At 58.7% G+C, this 18,101-nt stretch overlaps 3 protein-coding genes across 3 annotated transcripts in view; 2 read left to right on the forward strand and 1 right to left on the reverse strand.

Annotated features, from left to right (window-relative positions):
- The window catches only part of IE81DRAFT_200321 (hypothetical protein), a 6,775-nt gene extending 1,615 nt beyond the window's left edge, over positions 1 to 5,160 (forward strand). The window contains exon 3 of the mRNA XM_025510876.1: positions 1 to 5,160. This exon is cut by the window's left edge and continues 2 nt beyond it. Within this exon, the coding sequence (XP_025368034.1) occupies positions 1 to 5,114 (5,114 nt within the window). The 3' untranslated portion in view covers positions 5,115 to 5,160.
- Positions 5,161 to 5,623: 463 nt separating this feature from the next.
- On the reverse strand, positions 5,624 to 10,330 carry IE81DRAFT_367926 (FabD/lysophospholipase-like protein). The gene is made up of 10 exons (XM_025517114.1): positions 8,911 to 10,330; positions 8,223 to 8,549; positions 7,760 to 8,071; positions 7,366 to 7,668; positions 7,252 to 7,277; positions 6,847 to 7,162; positions 6,713 to 6,749; positions 6,284 to 6,579; positions 6,038 to 6,193; positions 5,624 to 5,872 (listed from the first exon to the last, which is right to left on the reverse strand). Exons 1-10 carry the CDS (start codon positions 10,087 to 10,089, stop codon positions 5,783 to 5,785), a joined length of 3,042 nt encoding a protein of 1,013 aa, XP_025368035.1. The 5' UTR covers positions 10,090 to 10,330; the 3' UTR covers positions 5,624 to 5,782.
- A 2,141-nt stretch (positions 10,331 to 12,471) lies between these two features.
- On the forward strand, positions 12,472 to 18,063 carry IE81DRAFT_325135 (hypothetical protein). The gene is made up of 13 exons (XM_025514425.1): positions 12,472 to 12,841; positions 13,035 to 13,414; positions 13,523 to 14,227; positions 14,370 to 14,645; positions 14,723 to 14,916; positions 15,037 to 15,520; positions 15,599 to 15,768; positions 15,872 to 16,572; positions 16,644 to 16,817; positions 16,887 to 17,186; positions 17,281 to 17,370; positions 17,469 to 17,640; positions 17,752 to 18,063. The coding sequence occupies exons 1-13, from the start codon at positions 12,566 to 12,568 to the stop codon at positions 17,841 to 17,843; spliced, it is 4,014 nt and encodes a 1,337-aa protein (XP_025368036.1). The 5' UTR covers positions 12,472 to 12,565; the 3' UTR covers positions 17,844 to 18,063.
- The last annotated feature ends 38 nt before the right edge of the window (positions 18,064 to 18,101 follow it).

Here is an 18,101-nt window from a genome sequence, read left to right on the forward strand (position 1 = left end):
CACGTCGCGACTTGACCTGTTCCCCTTGCTGTCCTTCGGTCTGCGCAGTGTTTGGTTTGTGCAGCACCACCTGCCATGGACCGTGCGACTGTGGCACCGCCAAACGATCGGCCATCTTTGCAGAGATTGCATCTCGAGAGCAACACGATGGAGATGCCGTTCCGACCCCGGAAAGTGATTATCAGGCACACCGCGCTGCTAGTCGCGCCCCTCGTGCTCTCCCGGAGACTTCGACCGCGCCGGGACATGAAGCCACTTCTCGCACTACGAAGCGGAGCGTCATCGGTGGCACCGAGCCAAGGAACCTTCAGACATCCAATGGTCCAGCCATCTTGCGGAAGCGCACGTGCAACGACTGTTGCAACGCCATTTGTATTCCCAGGAAAAATTGCAACGAGCACCCAACCTGCGGTCCAGACGACTGCACAGACTGCCCACCGTATGCAGCGGAAAGATCCATCGAAGCGTCGTCCGGCTTCGATGATGGATCCGAAGTAGCCTCGATCCTGTCACGAGACGACAACACTAGCCGCTTCGAGTCAGTCGACATCTACCCGCGCGCTGAGGCGAGTCCACTACTGCAAGAGCTTGTGGATTCGTCTGGTTTCCAGCGCCGCGACGTCCCGCCGCCGCATCACAACCCGCCCATTCATTGCGCCAAATGTTGCTTCAAGCAAAACTGCGCGCCGTCTACTGATTGCAGCCATTGTCCGCACGGACAGCGCCGTGATACGCATCTTGGGCTTCCTGCTTTGCACAAGCGTGGCTGTGATGCTTGCTGCAACGTGCCTTGCGGATGTGCCGGCATCAAGAACGCCGATTGCTCCACCTGCTCGGACAGTCTAAACGGAATTGCGCCTGCACCTCAAGCAGGATGCGAGACCAAAGCGTGGCTCAAAAGAAGCCCATCGACATCTGCGTCTCCAGATCCGCCACTCTCCGGCCGCGAACTCAACTCGTTGGCCAGATTTGATGTGGACTCACGCGCACAGTCGCCACGACGTGCTGAAGAGGTCATGGTCAGCCCGTACGATTGCCCAGCGTGCTGCTCTTCGAAAACGTGCTTTGCATGCTCATGCCCCGAGCCTCCATTGCTGGCGCTTGCTGAGCGCACGGCTGCATCGCCCCTCACGATCGACGCGGATGTGAGCGCACAGCCGCAACGAAGATCTGAGCAGGTGCTGGTCACCCAGTACGATTGTCCGGGGTGCTGCAATGCAGGAATCTTGTGCTTTGCGTGCCAATGCAAGCCTCCAGTGTTGTCGCTCGCTGAGCGCACGGCGACGTCGCCGCTCACGATCGATGCGGATGCGGGCACACGTCCACAACAAAGGTCCGAGCTCATGGAAGGAAGTCCAGATATTTGTCCTGCGTGCTGCTTCGATCCTGGCTTCTGTAACGGCGCCTGCGGGTGTGGTGGGGCTTATGAACCTCGCTCACTCTCTCTGCCAGGGATACACTCGGTTGCGAGTATCGCCGAATCACCTCGAGCTAGATCCGCTCACGCCGCTCGTCAGGAACCCAGTACAGCTTACGTAGCCAGCCTAGGCTCGGTGCTCGCAGGCCGAGGAGAGACTGGACACCATTCGCGTCTTGCGACGAGGGATGAGAACGACTGTAACACTTGCTGCGGTACGCCTGCAGGGTGTTCGGGCGATTGCGACTGCAAAACGCCTCCGGTGCTGCAAGAGATCGCAGCCCGCGTGCCTGCCACGGAGACTGAAAGCACTTCAGTGGCTCAGGCGCAGCCGCGCAGCGAGCTCGCGGCGATCGATGCGAACAGCTGTCCTGCGTGCTGCGCCGATCCAGTCACATGTGTCGAGTGCGAGTGTCCGCCGCTTCTCCACGCAAAGCTCGCCCACAGAGAGCTCGCGGTTAGGAACAACTGTGCTGCGTGCTGCGCCAATCCAGACACGTGTTTCGACTGCTGGTGTGATACCACACCGCCTCTCCACGCCAGACTCGCCCACAGAGCGCTCGCGGTCGCCCCAGTCATGGACCTCGAGCGACGGGCAGAGCTCGCAAAAGGTGCGGGTAGTGTAAGCACAAGAGATGGCAGCAAAGACTGTCCTCAGTGTTGCTTGTCTCAGTCGTGCGTACCTGGGACAGTCTGCACGGGCTGTCAGCCGCCCCTCACAAATGGTCCCGGAGCGCCATCAAGCATCTTGAGCGAGCGCGCTGAGGGTCTACAAGCAGCAGACGGTCGGCTCAGTGAGCGTTCTGGATGTCCGAGCTGTTGTTTGCACAACTCGTGCAGCCCTGGATATAGCTGCAGTCCGTCTTGCCTTGGCAACGCGCCCCTACCGCCATGCAAAAATTGCTCTGGAAGCGGCGGCGGAGGATGGCCGCCCCCGCTGCGGCCGCGAGTAACAAAGGATGTCGGAACTTCAGGGTTAGAACAAACGCTGAGGGAACGAAGCAGCCATAATGAAGAAAAGGAAATTTCAGCACGCGGTCTCCCAGAGTCAGAAAGGAGTTTGACAGGGCGCGCCGAGCGCAGAGTTGCCCAAGACACACCAACTCTAGCGAAGCGCTCTTCGCAGGGTGGTGCAACTTTCTCAATTGTCTCGGTCGCGTGTCCCACTTGCTGCCTCTTGAAGCTAGAGCCTTGCCCGGTATGCCCTGTCGACTGCAAGCCGCCTCCTGCACTCTTTACGCGGCGCGCGATCGAGACCGTCGAGCAGCCGCAAGTGGCATCATCTGCCAGTATCAGCGAGGCGAGCGACGACATGACCTTGCATTCTCGTCAAGAGCCCCGGAGCACACAAGATGTCAGCATCTTGAAGGATGTCACCCTGGACGACGTTCCAGAGCACAAAATTCCAGCACCTTCAACTCGCAGCGAGCTGTCAGCACACAGTGGTGCGCTTCGACGGGAATTCAACGGGCAGCCAAAGCCAGGAGAAGAGCTGAATTGCTGGTATTGCTGTCCAAGCGAATGCGCCAAGCACAACGCCTGCGCCACGCCGTGCAGCAATCAGGCGACGCAATGCAACGGCTGCGGAAAGCTGCCGGGCCATCCACCCGTCAAGCGAAGCGTGGTCGAGGTCGATGGCGCCATCGGCGCAGCGACACACAAGCGCGACACGCAAGAAAGATCGATACTTGTCCACGCCCCTACATTGGACAGACGAGGAGAAAAGTTTCAGAGGTGTGATAACTGCTGCCCTAAAAAATGCGGCGCCACTCGCGGTGGCTGCATCAGGCCGTGCAATGACGAAGGTGTGCAGTGCAATGGCTGCTACGGCCACCTCGTCTTGCCTTCTTCGCGCAAACGAAGCGAGAATGACGTCGAGCGCGCCATCGGCACAGCGCCAAGTAAGCGTGACATGGACGAGGGTCTCACGCAAAGCCATGCTCTTACATTAGAAAAGCGACTTAAACAGATAGTCAGATGCGACAATTGCTGCCCTATCAAATGCGCCGCGACGGGCAGCTGCGGCACGCCATGCAGCAACGTATTGGTTCAGTGCAACAATTGCCCCGGACCGATCATCTACGGCCCTCCGGCAATGCTCGGCATCCAACACACCGATAGCTCGACAGAGCAGTCAACAATGCCTCTTGTCGCTCGGAGCCACACCAGTGATGCGACTCGAAGCGTAAGCATGGGTACAGCCCTTCTCAAACGGCAGCAATTCGAGTACGTCTGCGCTTTCTGCTGCCCAGCCGTTTGCGCCCAGAAAAATACGTGCGGCCAGCCGTGCGACCTAAAGACACAGTGTACTGGCTGCCCCGGGGCTGCTGTGCTCACTGCCAGGGCCGGTCTACAAGATGTATGGGAGCAGCATACCATCTCGTCGGGTTCTGAAAAGCGCGGATCGGCACACTTGTCTGATGGTCACCCGTCCAACGCACTGGACAATAGAGATGCTTCCCACTTTGCCGTATACAGCAAAGTCGCGCTTGTGGCGCGCACGCTGCAGGCTGACACGAAGCGCTCTGTGCCCTCGGCTTCAGAGCATTTGGCTCCAGCCGTGCTTGAAGGACGCTCGCCGGGATTAGGTCAAAAGCCGGTGCCCTATCGATGTGACAAATGCTGCGAAAGAAAGCAAAATCCGTGCGGTGGATGGGGTCAACATCCATGTTTGCCTAACCCGTGCGACAGAGCTGTTCAGTGCAGCGGCTGCGGCAGGGCTCCAGGTCCTCCTCCCCGCAAGCGCAACGACGAGTCCGGACCAAAACCTGTCCTCATTGCTCCAGAGAAAAGGTCCGACGATGTGACTCCACTCGAAGCAAGAACGTCTCGATCGTCAACGCTCCTTCAAAATACGCTTGAATTGCAACGAAGGTCTCCCGCAAACAACGTTGGAAAGGAAGTGTATCCCTGCGACAAATGCTGCAAGATAAAGCAGAATCCATGCGGCGGTCGTGGCCAGTTCCCGTGCATTCCTAATCCCTTTCCTTGTGATCGCGCAAAGCAGTGCACTGGTTGCGGCAAGCCTCCACCCATTATAGGACAACCCCCAAAGGCGAAGCGCGACTCTGCGCGCGATCTTCGCACACTGCAAGAGAGAAAAGACGTCCCCGCAGACGCGTCGCCCGAGAAGCGATCCAACGAGGGAGACCATCTCGAGAAGAAGTCTGAGCATCAGTCGACGCCTCATCGCAACCCACTAGAATGGCAACGAAGGTCGCCTGCAAACCGTGTTGGAAAAGAAGTGCAGCGCTGCGACAAGTGCTGCAACATAAAACAAAATCCCTGCGGCGGTCGCGGTCAAGTCCCATGCATTCATAATCCATTTCCTTGTGATCGTGCAAAACAGTGCACTGGATGCGGCAAGGCCCCTCCTATCATCGGACAACCTCCAAGGACGAAGCGGGACGCGACGCTTGATCAGCCAGTCGTGCCGCAAAGAGCTAGCCGAGGTGTCAAACAACCCTTGGCCGCTGGAAGCCCTGCACCTGCGCTTCAAACGAGGACAAGCGATGCAGCAAAGTCGGCTGTTGATCGATTGGAGATGCACCGACGATCCCCCGCAGGCGGAGCGGTGCCCGTATTCCGCTGCGATAAATGCTGCACCGGGAATTGCACCGGAGGTCCCGGCACTCCCATTCCTTGCCCACCGTGCAATCGTCCTGTCCAGTGTCCGAGCTGCGGTGGTTCAGTCTAAATCGTCAGGATCAACCTGGTCGTCGGCTTTTTCTTTGTTGGCGCTCGAGAGCCGAGTGTGTGTAAAGCTCCCCTCTTGACATTTTGTACATCTAACTCTCGATCAACCACGCCGTAACCAAGCAATGAGAATTCCTCGTGTTCCGCCCATTTCTTCTCCCGAATGTTACTGCATGCTGCGCTGCTGGACATCTCGAGAATCAGGCATACGATTGCCAAGCTGCATGCATGCCTCTCTGTGCATCCGCAGAAAACGTACTCGCATCCAACTACGTTCCAACTTTCATCGCGTAACTGCTTTGCCCCCGCGAATGTTGACAAAGGACGAAAGCTTCACTGTGGAAAATAGAGACGGACGCCAGACAAGTGAGGTTCGTGCGTGCGCTACGAGCTGGACCCCGTCGAAGCAATCACAATGTATTCATTGAAGCTGCACCGCGCGGTCCAAATCTACACGTTACATCGAAGCAAACGCCGCTCGAATCAAAAAAAAAAAAAAAAAAAAAGAGTGGGGCCACAAGTACATTCCGCGATACGTTTGCCTCAGCTCCTTGGAGAAGGGGTCGGGGCATAGCTGGAGGGGACATTTCTGATGGCCTGTGACTGTATCTAGGAGCTGGAGCTGGATGGGTAGCGCACAGCACAGCGCTGGAATGAGCAAGCAAGCGTCTAAGGTGATGCGACGTCTACGCGAGCATCTGATCGCCGCGGTGCGTCTTGATCCGACAATAGACTGAGCAGCGTGCCCAATTGTTCGATCTGACCAGCGGCGATGTAACACAAGAAGGGAAACAAAAGAGTGATGGGGGTGAGCAAAAAAGTGGATCAAAGAACCATTGTGCCCCAACGTTGTGGGCTGCCTCTGCCGCCAACGAGCGCTTGTCCGGGCACATCCGGCGCAAATGGGGGCCAAGCACTACTTACATCCTCCACGCTAGTGATCGACCAAACCTCGTACTCTGCAGGTTGCAGACCTTGCGACATGCGCAACCTGTCCTTGTGCGCCAGCTCCTTGCTGAGCAAATGAGCGCACGCTCTGCCAGGTCCCAAGCAAACAAAGCGCTGCACACCCTGTTCCACCTGCGCAATCGCGAACATGGAGGGTGGGAGGGGGTCAGACGAGCTGGGTTTCTTTATCCAAGCAGAAGAGGAACTGCAATCTCCGCTCACGAGCTTATCGATGCTCTCTAGCCACCTGACCACCTTGGAGCTATATCCCATCAAATCCGCTCGAATCTCCTCCGCATCCCTCAGCAAACTCGCACCCTCGCTGACCGAGCTGACGATCCCATACCCTTCCGGCCTCATGAGAGGCAGATATCGAATAGCCTCGCGCAGATCGTCCGATGCTCGGTTCATGAGGCTGGAGTGGTACGGACCTCCAACGGGCAGATTGACCGCTCGCGCACCCAGCGATTGTTGGCGTATCCTGTCCGACGCCAGCGAAACGCCCACGCGCGTTCCGGCTAAGGAAAGATCAGGCATGTACCGGCGAGAGCGGAATGTGATGTGAGCGTGTGGGGCGGGGGTCCGCGGGGGGAAATTGGCGGAAATGTGGGGAAGAAGACGGGGGACGCGGTCCCCCGATCAACAACTCACACAAGACCAGCTGAAGATTATTGTTGATGTTCGCAATCTGCAACAAAAAGGGATCCATCAGCAGATGCGCCCCAATCTAAAGCCCCTGCCCGAACACTTTTTCAGACAAGCCTACGAAACAGCCAGTCACTGACCTCCACCACCTCGTCCTGCGCTACATCCTCCACTCTGCCAGCGCTGATATCGCTCTGCGTGTCCCTGACCATCTGCATAGCAGCCAACAATTTGCCCGGTCTGACCATGACTCCAGACATTTGGCTCCTCTTCCAGCCCTTGACGATCTGTCTGCCCTGCCCGTCTGTTTCCATGGTCGCAGACGAGCATGCAGAATGATCATCGCCATCAGAAGCAGGATCCGTCTTGAGTCGGACCTGCGCTGTGCTCTCCGCTCTGACCACGTCGATGTCAGCTTCGCCAGATTGGGGCAAAATCGTCTCTTGTCCCTTGCCGCTGGAGGGGCATCAAGGTGTGGGAGCGCTTCGAGATCAGCACATGCAGCCTACTCGGAAGCGTGCGCCACGTTTCGCAACACTCCTCACCTGCCAGAGTTGGCAAAAGCCCACGTCTGACCGAATCGCGAGGGGGAAGGGCTCGGTCAGCCCAATCAGTCACTCTACGTCGGACTTGCGTCGCTTCGTCCGTCTTCAACGCACCTCAAAGACGCTTTCAGGTCTCTTGCAACCCTCGGGAAAGAGCGTGGTATGCTCGAGCGTGTTCAAGTGTTCCCTGACGCCCTGGAAACGCGTAAGCCTGACCGCATCGTCCAGTGCGAGGCTCGAGCTGCCAACCAGGGCAGCATAGACCCCAGCTCCGTGTCCAGCGGCCAAGCTTGCGTGGTCCAGGATCAGATCGCGGGAAAAGTCCTGTCGAAGGACGGAGAGGATGGATAGGCTGCATACTAGAATGCTCGGAAGACTGTTGTAGGGTAATGTGAGGGTGAGTTGATCGCCCGAGAACTGGGTGGGGTGTGGCGGAGATGTGCGGTGAGCACGTGTCGCAAGAGCGGTCAGAAGCCACCTGCCTGCCGCAGGAACATGCGCAGCTCACCACCATATCCCTCAACCAACCCCTTTTGCGCACATCCGCTCCTAGCCCGGGCATAAGTCTTTGCACTCCTTCCGTGCCTCGCCACGTGCCTCTCAGAACCTCTTCAAACGCTTCTCTCTGCGCAGCATCTTGCCCAGGCGCCGAGTTCGATGTGCGCTGGCTGCTGCTGCTGCTGCTGCTACTGCTGGACCGCGAGGAAGAAGAGGATGGCGATGCGAGGGAAGAGAGGCTCTCCTCCGCTTCGTGCCATACGTGCCGGGCCGATCTGAAACCTCTGTACACGTCGTTTGCCATCGTGACATATTGAGAGCCCTGTGCGGAGCAAAGTCGCGAGCACACGTGAGCCCAACAACAGTGGAGACAAGGAGCCACAGCGCGAGGGGCCAGCGTCACAGAGGAGGATGCTCGAGGGTGTGGACTGGACAGCCGAGTCAGACTTGCAGCAAAGCGAAAAGACACTCACTTGACCAGGGAAGATCAATGCCGTCTTTTTCCTCCTCATACCGCTGCTGCCCGTCGTCGTCGTCGTCGTTGCCGCACCATCCCCTTGATGTCCCTGCGCAGCACTGCTCTGCATCTGCGTCTGTTCCTGCGCGTTGCTGGCTGATCCAGTGCCGCTCCCTGCTCCAGATCCTCCAAGTCCGTGTATGCGACTAAGACTTCCATGCGCTTTTGCGCTGCGCGCACTAGGTGCATTGGCTATGCCCGCTGCAGAGGCGTTGAAGGAGGAAGAGGGAGAAGAGTAGGTGTGGATGGGTAGGGGACGCGTCGTTCGAGACGTAGGCGCGTACTAATTTGCACACAAAAGGAATCAACGGAAAAGAGATGAAAAGAAAAATTCAGCGTCGAGCGAGCATTGAGCAAGTCGCCGCCGAGTAGACCTTTCCTGAAGCAAAGCGTATGTTGCGCGGCTGCTGCGAAAGCTCTGCTCCTTGCCCCCTCCTTTCCCAAAAAAATAACCCTAACTCTCGCCTGTGCCCTCTCGCCCGCTTTGCCCGTCCCCCTCGTCAAGCGCAACTCTCCAATGCCCAACGCGAATGAAGGGCGCACCCTTCGACGCAAAAGGGCGGTGAAAGAGCCACGACGTGCAGGGCAGGCAAAACCTTTTGCCTTGCCTCCACCGCTCGCCAGCCAGCCAGCCCCTCACTCACCTCGTGCCTATAACTCCGCACAATCTTGCTATCCGCATCCCCATCGTGCGCGCCTCCATTTGCGCGTCCGGCTTCTGGGATGGGACGGGACGCGCTGCGCCTCTTGCCATACCCCACCACGGCTCCCGTACCCGAAGTGGACTTGGATCGCGCATGGGTATCGACGACTGCTTCAGCACTCCGCACAATGTTGCCCGACTGCTCGTCTCCTTCCCTCGACGACGACGATCTCTGCGCGTCCTTCATCTGCTGCTGCCCCTTTGCGCCCGTCTCGTCCATCTCCCGCTCCGATGCCGGACCAGATCCAGATCCAGATCCAGATCCAGATCCAGATCCGGACCCGGACCTAGCCGCAGCCGTACCAGCTTGGCTAGAATCGCTCGTGCTGGAGCTGGAGCTGGGAGCGGAGTGCAACGTCGTCTTTGTCCGGAGTGAAGAGGCTGGGCTGGAGGAGCCAAGCAAATGGTGAAGCGGTGCAGCAGATGAGGAATTTGCAAGCCTGAGCGAGCTCGCCTCGGAGCTATACCTGCTTGACGTCTCCACCGCTCGAGTCCTATCGCGCGAATGGGCCAGCATATGCGGATGATCGAGCGCGCGCGGATGAGAGCGCAAGTCTGGCGCGTCTCGGTGAGTCGCAATGTGGTCGAGCGAGCTGGAGCTGGAGCTGTAGCTGGTTAGAGGAGGAGGAGGAGGAGGAGCATCTTCATGCTGATGAATAGCTATCAAGGCGCTCAAATCTTCTCTCGCGACGGCATCGCGATTCCGACTGCGTGTGTGCTGCGCGTGAGTGCTCGACGCTCTGCTGTGCACATACCGGTCGACAGTAGGTGAGGAGTAGGAGTAGGAGTAGGCGCTCCCAGATCCTCGCTGCTCAGACTGTCCAATGGCTGCCACTCCCGCTGCTGCTGCTGCTGCTGCTGCTACCGCGACTCCTGCATCTTCGCCCACCGCCGCCGCCGCCGCCGCGACCGCCGCCTCGGCAATTTCCCGCTCCCGCAGCTCATTCGTCCCCCTTTGCCCTCGTTTAGATTCTGAGCTGGACCAGCGCACGCGAGCGCGAGGATGGTGGAGCAGCAGCAGAGCGTGCAGGGCGAGGTTTGCGTTTGAGCAAGAAGCTTGAAGAGGTTGCGCTGCTTGACTTGCCGCCGCTGCTCTTGTGAATGTGAGTGGATGCAGCATGATGCGTGGTGCGTGGTGGTGTGGTGGTGTGGCGGTGTGGTGCGTGGTGGTGTGGTGGTGAGGGCAGGTGAGATGAAGGGGCGCAGTGTGAGGGCGCCGTGCGGGTGCGGGTTGGGAAAGCGGAATTGCAATCGAGCGTCTGACCCTTTGTGCTGCTTCGTTGACCTTGAAGAGTTGGTCGATGGGAGGGATTGAGCGGCCGCGCGGGGTTCGATGGGCGTGGAGAGGTGGTGCAGGCAGGCAGGCAGGCAGGCAGGCAGGCAGGCAGGCAGGCAGGCAGGCAGGCAGGCAGGCAGGCAGGCAGGCAGCAAGGCATGCTCATTCACGATTCACGATTCACAATTCACGATTGCAGATTCACACTCGTGACTCGTGATTCGTGATTGTGCGCGCGCAACGCGAGGTTGCATGGCGCATCGGTAGGCGAGGGAGGCGCCGTGTGCGCGCCCGTGCGTGCATCTATATAGTGCACGCATCCAGCATGCGCGCATCCATCCACATCCGCGGCCATGCATGCACCCATGGCAGCACCACATGCCACACCACGCGCGCTGCCTTCGATTGTGAGCTATCGAGCGTAATTAAGCGCGACGCGCGCGCCATTCTTTGTGATTCTTGATTTGCAAAAGATCACGTGCGTGTTCCTGCTCGAGCTCGTGCCCGTGCCCGTGCCTCCACTCACGTGACTCGGCGCTTCGTCGTCTTTGCATACGCATGATCGTGAATGGTGAATCTTGAATGGTGAATCAAGATGATGACACTCAGACTCTGACTTGGACGCGTGCCGGTGCTTGCATCGTCTCCTGCTCGCCCATCCCCATGCCCATCCATCACGCCACGCCACGCCACGCCACGCTACAGTTTTGGTGTGGGACGATCAAACAGCGATCAACGGTCTTGCTTTGTGGCAGTGCACGTACAGAGGTCTTGACTTGCATCAGGCCCCGTGTGCTTCGAGGCGTCGAGCCCCGAGCATATCAGCAAACAAGCGTATATCTGAAAAGCGGGGGCGAAAGCGTTCAAAAAGGAGAAACGTTGCAGCACGAGGGGGCTGGGGCCTGGCCATCTTTCCAACTTTTTTCACACACTTTGCAACCCTCCTTCACGCCCCCGCCCACACTTGCTGAGGAGCACTCACTCGCACCAACTTGCTGCTAAAGGACGGATGAAACAGCAACGCTAGCCCTAGCACGTTCCCCATCGTCGAAAGGGGGAAATCTTTTGGGGCGAGCGAGCAATGGAGCAGGACGCGCAGCCTTTGCTGAGTGGGCAGCAGCCGGGAGAGCGCGAGCGCGAGCGCGAGCGGACGAGTGGAGAGGGGAGGAGGGATGCGAGGGGGAGCGCAGCAGGCGGTGCGTCCGCTGCTGCTGCTGCATCAGCATCTGCATCTGCATCTGCGCGCCCAGCAGACGAATCGGCAGCTGCTGCGGCTGCGGCTGTTGGCGTCGATGTCGACATCGACATCGCAGCTGGCATCCACACCGCAGCCGACGTGGGAGGAGGTGCGGCGGGTGCGGGTGCGGATGCGGGTGCGGATGTGGATGTGGATGCGGATGTGGATGCGGATGAAATGGCTCAGACGAAGCGCGCATCGTCGAGCGCCGGCGGCAAGTCGGAGGAGGCGAGTAGTCTGCGCTCCGAGTTGAGAGCTGCATCGATGGGCATTCACGCGTCAGCATCGGGCAAGGGCGTGGGCGTGGGCAAGGGCGTGGGCGTGGGCACGGGCGCGGGCGTGTTGAGGTACGAACCTAGAAAACGTCGTCCTTCAAGGATCGCTCTCGTTGCACCTGCACCTGCTGTTGCTGCTGGCTCGAAACCATCTCCTCCTCCTCCTCCTCCTCCTGCTGCCGCTCCTCAGGATGCGCAGCTTCGACCAGCCCACTCCGCTCATCAGGCTTCTGCGGACATGTCAAAGAGGATGGCATCGTCGCTTGAACGTCTTGCGACGCTTCCACCGCGTGCGAGCGCGGGCGCTGTGACAGAAGAGCTCGTACCCGCCTCCGCCTCCGCGCCTTACTCGCAGCAGCGCGGGAGAAAGGCGCAAGATGTGTCCGCATCAGCTTCGCACTCGCGCTCCTCGACGCATTTGGCGCCTTTTTCCGATGCACAAGCAACGATGCTGGACTCTCTGGCTGGGATTGCCTGTGCGGGCGGCAGCAGCAGCAGCAGCAGCGGCAGCAGCGCGCAAATCAGCAGCAGCACATCCGCACGCGCCGCCGCCGCCGCCGCCGCCGCTCTTCCTCGACCCGATCCTTTCCACAACGACGCACTCGAGCCGCGCGTATCGACCGCATCAGCAGCCGAGCGCGACGACGAAGGAAGCGGAGGAGGAGCTGAAGAGTGGCGGCGGCGAGAAGCAGCGGTGCTGCTGCGGAGGTCTCTGAGCGTTTTGGGAGTGCGAGAGGATGGCGTGGGGTGTGCGATCGTCGGACGAATCTGGGCTTGTGCAGCAAGCATGAGCATGCCGGGGACAAATATGGATGGGAATGCGCAGCAAAGAGAGACGCAATCGTCGTCTTCGTCGTCGTCGTCGTCGTGGGTGGACCGTCGTAAAGGGGGGATTACTACTGGGGAAGCTGAAAAGAGGCAGAGGAAGCAGTGGGAGTGGGATGAAAGGCGGCGGCAGGAGGAGGAGGTAAAGGCGCGGAGCGTCGATGCGAGGTCGACGCTTGGAGGAGGCGATGTGGACAGGATGAGCGGAGATGAAGAGAAATGTTGGAGAAGCTTGACCAGACTGCTGTGTACTCGACGAGTGAGTTTTCGCAGATCCTGTGGGCGGGGGGGTTGGGTGACGGGGGTTAGGATTGGGGCTGTCTTGCCTTCTTTCGCCCTCTTGCCGCCGCTCCGAGTGCTGGCCGCCATTTGCGCGCTTCATCTCTCCGATCGCTCTGCTGAATGGATATGCTGACTGATAGACCTATCCCTTGACGCCTTCCTCCTCCCAGGCTATCCTTTTGCTCTCCAACAAGACCATCACCACTCGAGCGCATGAGAACCTCTTGGATCTGGCGTTGGAGCACATTATCCTGCTCGCCCATCCGCTCAAAGCAGCTGCGGAGTGGAAGGGTCCGGACGGCGCGGATGGCGCGTACTTGAAAGAGATGAGAGGCGGCGGCACGGTGGGGAAGGATGGACATGAGGATGGCGGTGGGAATGGCAGTGTGGAATTTGTGAGCTTGTCGGGCTTGAGAGGAAGTTGGCTTCGGACGATGAAGCCGGTTGCGGGGGGGCCGCTTCGCCCCACGAACAGCTTGGAAGTGCGCTCCTTTTTAAACAAGGAGGACTCGCCTTGGATCAGAGGGATTTTGCACGGGGATGAGATGGAGTGAGTAGCGCCTTTGTTCTAGCGGGGGGGGAGACATGGAAGGGGAGCCGCTCTCGATTTGGCCTTCATGCCCCTCGCGCGTCACTGCTGATTTGAATTCTACCACAGAGCTTTCGTGGCCAATTTGCCTCCTCTACCCACCGCGTGCACTTCTGCGCCGACTTATCCTCGCTTTGCGCTGCAAGGCGCTCCAAAATCTCTCGGCTTACGCCTTGCTGCTACCTCCTCAGAAGCGCAAGGCGGAGCCATGGGTCCGGATGAGGAGACTGCAGGATCTCCGACGAGCGTCGTTGGGTTCGACACTTCACTGCGCACAAAGGAGAGTAGGACTTTGGCGCCCATGTCGAGCTTGTTCAAGAATAGATTGGATGCCAGCTTCGTGGAGCATGATGCGAAGGATGGGCGGCTAGAGTCGGGAGGATCGAGAGAGAACTCTTTGGCCAACACTCTTGCGGCGCCCTCGCCCTTTTTGACGCCTACGACCAGACCGAGGAGCGCCACCTCCAGCTCTCGCACCAGCTCCAGCTCCAGCTCGCCAGCCTTGATCCTCTCAGCGCCATGCAAGGATGAAGACGCCTCATTGACACGCGACGAGAAAGAGTGCACCGTGCATGTTGCGCTCCTGCAGGAAGAAGACGCGCTGGACTTTGGCAGGAAAAGCGTGCTCGCAACGCTAGGTGCGGATATGAGACGACGGCTGAGCGATGAGCTTTCGCGCTGCGAGCCTGTCGACGCATCGAGCAGCAGCAGCAGCAGCAGCAGCAGCAGCATTTTGCCGCTCTTGGACAGGGAAATCGTAGAGGTGGTGGTCAGGTGAGAAGGAAGATTTTGCGTTGATGTTCCTCTGTTCATATCTCTGTGCGCGGTCAGAAACTGACGCAAAGATTCGAATCTATTTGGGGGCGTCGCATTGCTCTCTCTCTCTCTCTCTCTCTCTCTCTCTCCCTCCACACAGCTTTGCGGCCATCTTTTTGCCACCGACGACATCTTCGTCCGCATCTGAGCAGCTCGGGACGCCCCTCCAGCCTTCCGTTGCATCCCATCCATCTCAACCCGAGGAATTGGGAGAGTCGTTCCAGGATCTTTGGGAAAGCTTGACAGGGCAGATTGATGGCATGATCATCGCGAGGGGCCAGACGCACCTGTGCACGAACGAGGAGGCGCAGAGGTTGGAGGTGCAAAGGCTTTTGGATGAGGTGGAACATGCGCTGTGTGTGGAGGTGTACGATCGGTGAGTCGAACGCCCTCCGCTCGAGCTGCAGCACTGCGGCTTGCACGCTGAATCAGCATCCACCCTCGGCTCGGCAGCATCTTTTGCCCCATCCATTCGGCTGATGAGGCGCAGAACGCTTCTTTGAAACAACGCATCGCTGCGCTGAATGTGTTGGGCATGAATCTGGCGCATTTAGGATTGGACGTACGCGAAGATGCGAGCTTTGAAAGGCACAAAGGTCAGGCTGTGCGCGATGCGCTACACGACCTGACCAAGAGGTGTGGGGCAGGTGAGTGTGTATGTGCATGAGTGTCGGTTTGCACAAGATGCGCGGATTCTCGCTTCAGCATGTCATCTGTGGGCAGCGCATCTCACCGAGCATGGCTTGCATGGTTTTGCTTTTGTGCAGTGCTTTGCACCCTCAACGATATCAGCTGCAGAGCGCCAAAGAAAAAGTTGGACGTACTCCTTGCTGCTCATAGATTGCTTGTGGAAGGTCTTGAAGACTTGCCGCGCTTTCGACTAAAAGAAGATGCGGATGCGGACGTGGTCGATGGAGCAAAAGCCGAGATGATCGACGCGAAGACTTTGCAAGGAGAGATCCAGGAGCCCGCCACGCTCCAGACCAAAGACGAACTGGGGCAAGCCGCAGATGCGCGAAATCGACCGTCGACATCGAGCACGGATCTGATCCTTCCGTTGCTCATCCATTCGATCATCAGCACCTCGCCTCCGCAACTCGCCGCTCACTTGCTCTACGTAGAGAGGTTCAGACCGGCCTCGCTCATTCGTGGCGAGAGCAGCTACTGCCTCGTCAATATGCAAGCTGCAGTCACATTCTTGCAAAATGTGCAGCCTGAAACGTTGGGTTTGCAAGGTGCAGATTTGATCGCGTGAGTGGGCGTGCTCTGCGATGACCAGACGCACGGTGCGCCGCTGATAATGGTCGCTTTCTTCGACTCGTGATGCAGCTTTCCAAAGCCGAACACTTCTCTGTCGAACGGCGGTGCAGCACAAACTGCGAGTGCGAGAGTGCTGAGCAGCCCATCAGCTGCTACGCCCATGCCCATGCGCTTTAGAGGTCGCGTAGCACAGGAGATCGGAGAGCTAGCTGGCATGTCCAATCGGGTCATTACTGGAGGTAAGCAGTCACGCCAAAGCTTTGGCACGAGCTGCGAAGGCTAAAGCGCGGAGCTGAAGCCCAAGCTGAATTGGCTCTTTCTGCTTCGCTCACTACGTCGCAGTGATGGGCAGTAGCATCTCTGCATTTGGCCGAATGATGGGCTCTAGCCCTGCGAGCGCACAGCAATCGCCACTTGCGCTCCTCTCGCAGTCGCAAAGCGATGCGCGCGCAAACGTTCAAGATGCCTCGCACGCTTTCACCACTCGCCAGCCATCGAGTGGCCTGACCAACTCGCTGAGAAGTTTCGCACGCGTGCACGACGGTTCGAATCGAGGCGCAGGTAGCGCAGCGGCCGCTTCTTTGCAGAGCGTCAAGGATGCTTGGACAGGCAGCGCGGGCTCGGGTGGGAGCGATTATGGTCGCGATGCGTTCGCAATGCCTTCTCATTCGGATGCGAGAGCTGTTCAGCCTGACGTGGCTAGCAGCAGCAGCTTCTCGCCTCCACTTGCACACCCCGCTTCTTCTTCTCCTGCCAATGGCATCAACCTGCAAGCTGGAGATCGCATGTCCTTTGGACATCGACTGGCCTCTATACCTGTGCTCAACAGACTTGGACTGGGCTCTTCGCCCTCGTTGAGCAGCGTCGCGCTCCCCTCGTCTTCTCAGCAGAGCACATCACCCATCAAAACAACTCGAGAATTGCCTGGTCCGCCACCGCCCGATAAATTCGCCAAAAGGCAGGGGAAGAGCAAGAGTTTGGCGACAGAGCTGTCCAACTCTGCCCTTGCTGCGCCCGCCCAACGCGCATCTGGGCCTCCTATTGTGAGTTGCAAATGGATCAGAGCAACACGAGTCGTGGAAGAGCTTGATTGGCTGACATTTGTGCCTCGCAGAACCGATCTGGCAGTCCAGAGCCGTACGGCTCAAAGATACCTGCCTCACTCCAGTCCCCTTATCCTCCGCTGTCTCGACCTCCAACGTCTTACAGACCGCTGCATGTCGTGCTTGCGAGCACAGGCAGCGTGGCCAGCATCAAGGTACCTTTGATCGTGGATGAGTTGCTCAAGGTGAGGTGGACTAGTGTTTGCCGACCTGTTGGACCTCGCACACGCTCTGATCTTGACTTTCACGTCTAGCACGACAATGTTCGGGTTCAGGTGGTCGCTACTTCGTCTTCGCTGCATTTCTTCAAAGCGAGCGACATCTTTCATCTCAATCGGGCGAGCGTACCGAGCGTGGACGACTCGAAAGATGAAGGGAAGGAGGAGCTGGCAAAAAGCGAACGCTATTCAGTACAAGACCTCGCGGCGGAAAATCGGGCGGCTGTGCGCGGAACGATGCCGGCAGATGCAGATCAACCACGAGCGCACGTTTGGACGGACGTGGACGAGTGGGATCAATGGAAGCGCGTCGGTGACCCCATCCTGCACATCGAGGTGAGCTTTACGGAGTGATCGGAGCGGACGACTGCTCGTTTGCTGCGTCTTCTTGCTCTGCTCATCCCCCGAGACTGACCTTCTCTGGTGTTAGCTGAGGAGGTGGGCAGATATCGTGCTCGTCGCTCCTTGCAGCGCCAATACTCTTGCGAAAATCACAGCGGGCATCTGCGACTCGTTACTGGTGCGCATCGCTCGTCTGATGGTGCTCCCCCCGCATTGCTTGCCTGACGATGCCCAGCTGATCAATTCCACCACGCCACACCCGTGTCGTGCCCATAGACCTCCTTTCTGAGAGCGCTCTCTCCGACAACCCCGACGGTGCTGTTTCCGGCAATGAATACGCTGATGTACATGCATCCTCTGACGGCTCATCAACTCGCCTTGGCAAGCACCACGCTCGGGTACGAAGTGGTGGGACCCATCTCGAAGATGCTAGCTTGCGGAGATCTCGGTGAGACGAGGGCGATTTCGCTTAGTGGAGCCTAGGCGGTGGCCTTGACGTTTGCAAGCTCACACAAGGGGACTGCCTCCCGGTCTCTTTGATGATGACGGATGATGCCAGGTCAAGGAGCGATGACGGAATGGACGGATATTGTCCAGCTGGTTGTGCGACGCTTTGGCCTGACTAGATCTCGCGCGGCCCTGCACGAATAAAGACTGCTGCCTCGACTCTCACCCACTCGACTTCGACTTTTGGCCCCCTCCCCCGCGCCCCCGCCCGCCTTCTTCTAAAGCCTTGCAGCAGCAAGGCGGACACTGCTGCTCCTTCTCTTCTGTGCCCCAAACCATTCTACCGCTCGATGCCCCCTCTTGCGCACGCAAGTCGTCTCTTGCAGACCGAATGCGCACCAACATGGTGCCCTGTAATTTATCCCTTTTTTCCATTTCGCTTCCCTTGCAGCACCGCGTGCG

The sequence above is a fragment of the Ceraceosorus guamensis genome (assembly GCF_003144195.1).
Source record: "Ceraceosorus guamensis strain MCA 4658 unplaced genomic scaffold IE81scaffold_54, whole genome shotgun sequence".
NCBI lineage: Eukaryota > Fungi > Basidiomycota > Exobasidiomycetes > Ceraceosorales > Ceraceosoraceae > Ceraceosorus > Ceraceosorus guamensis.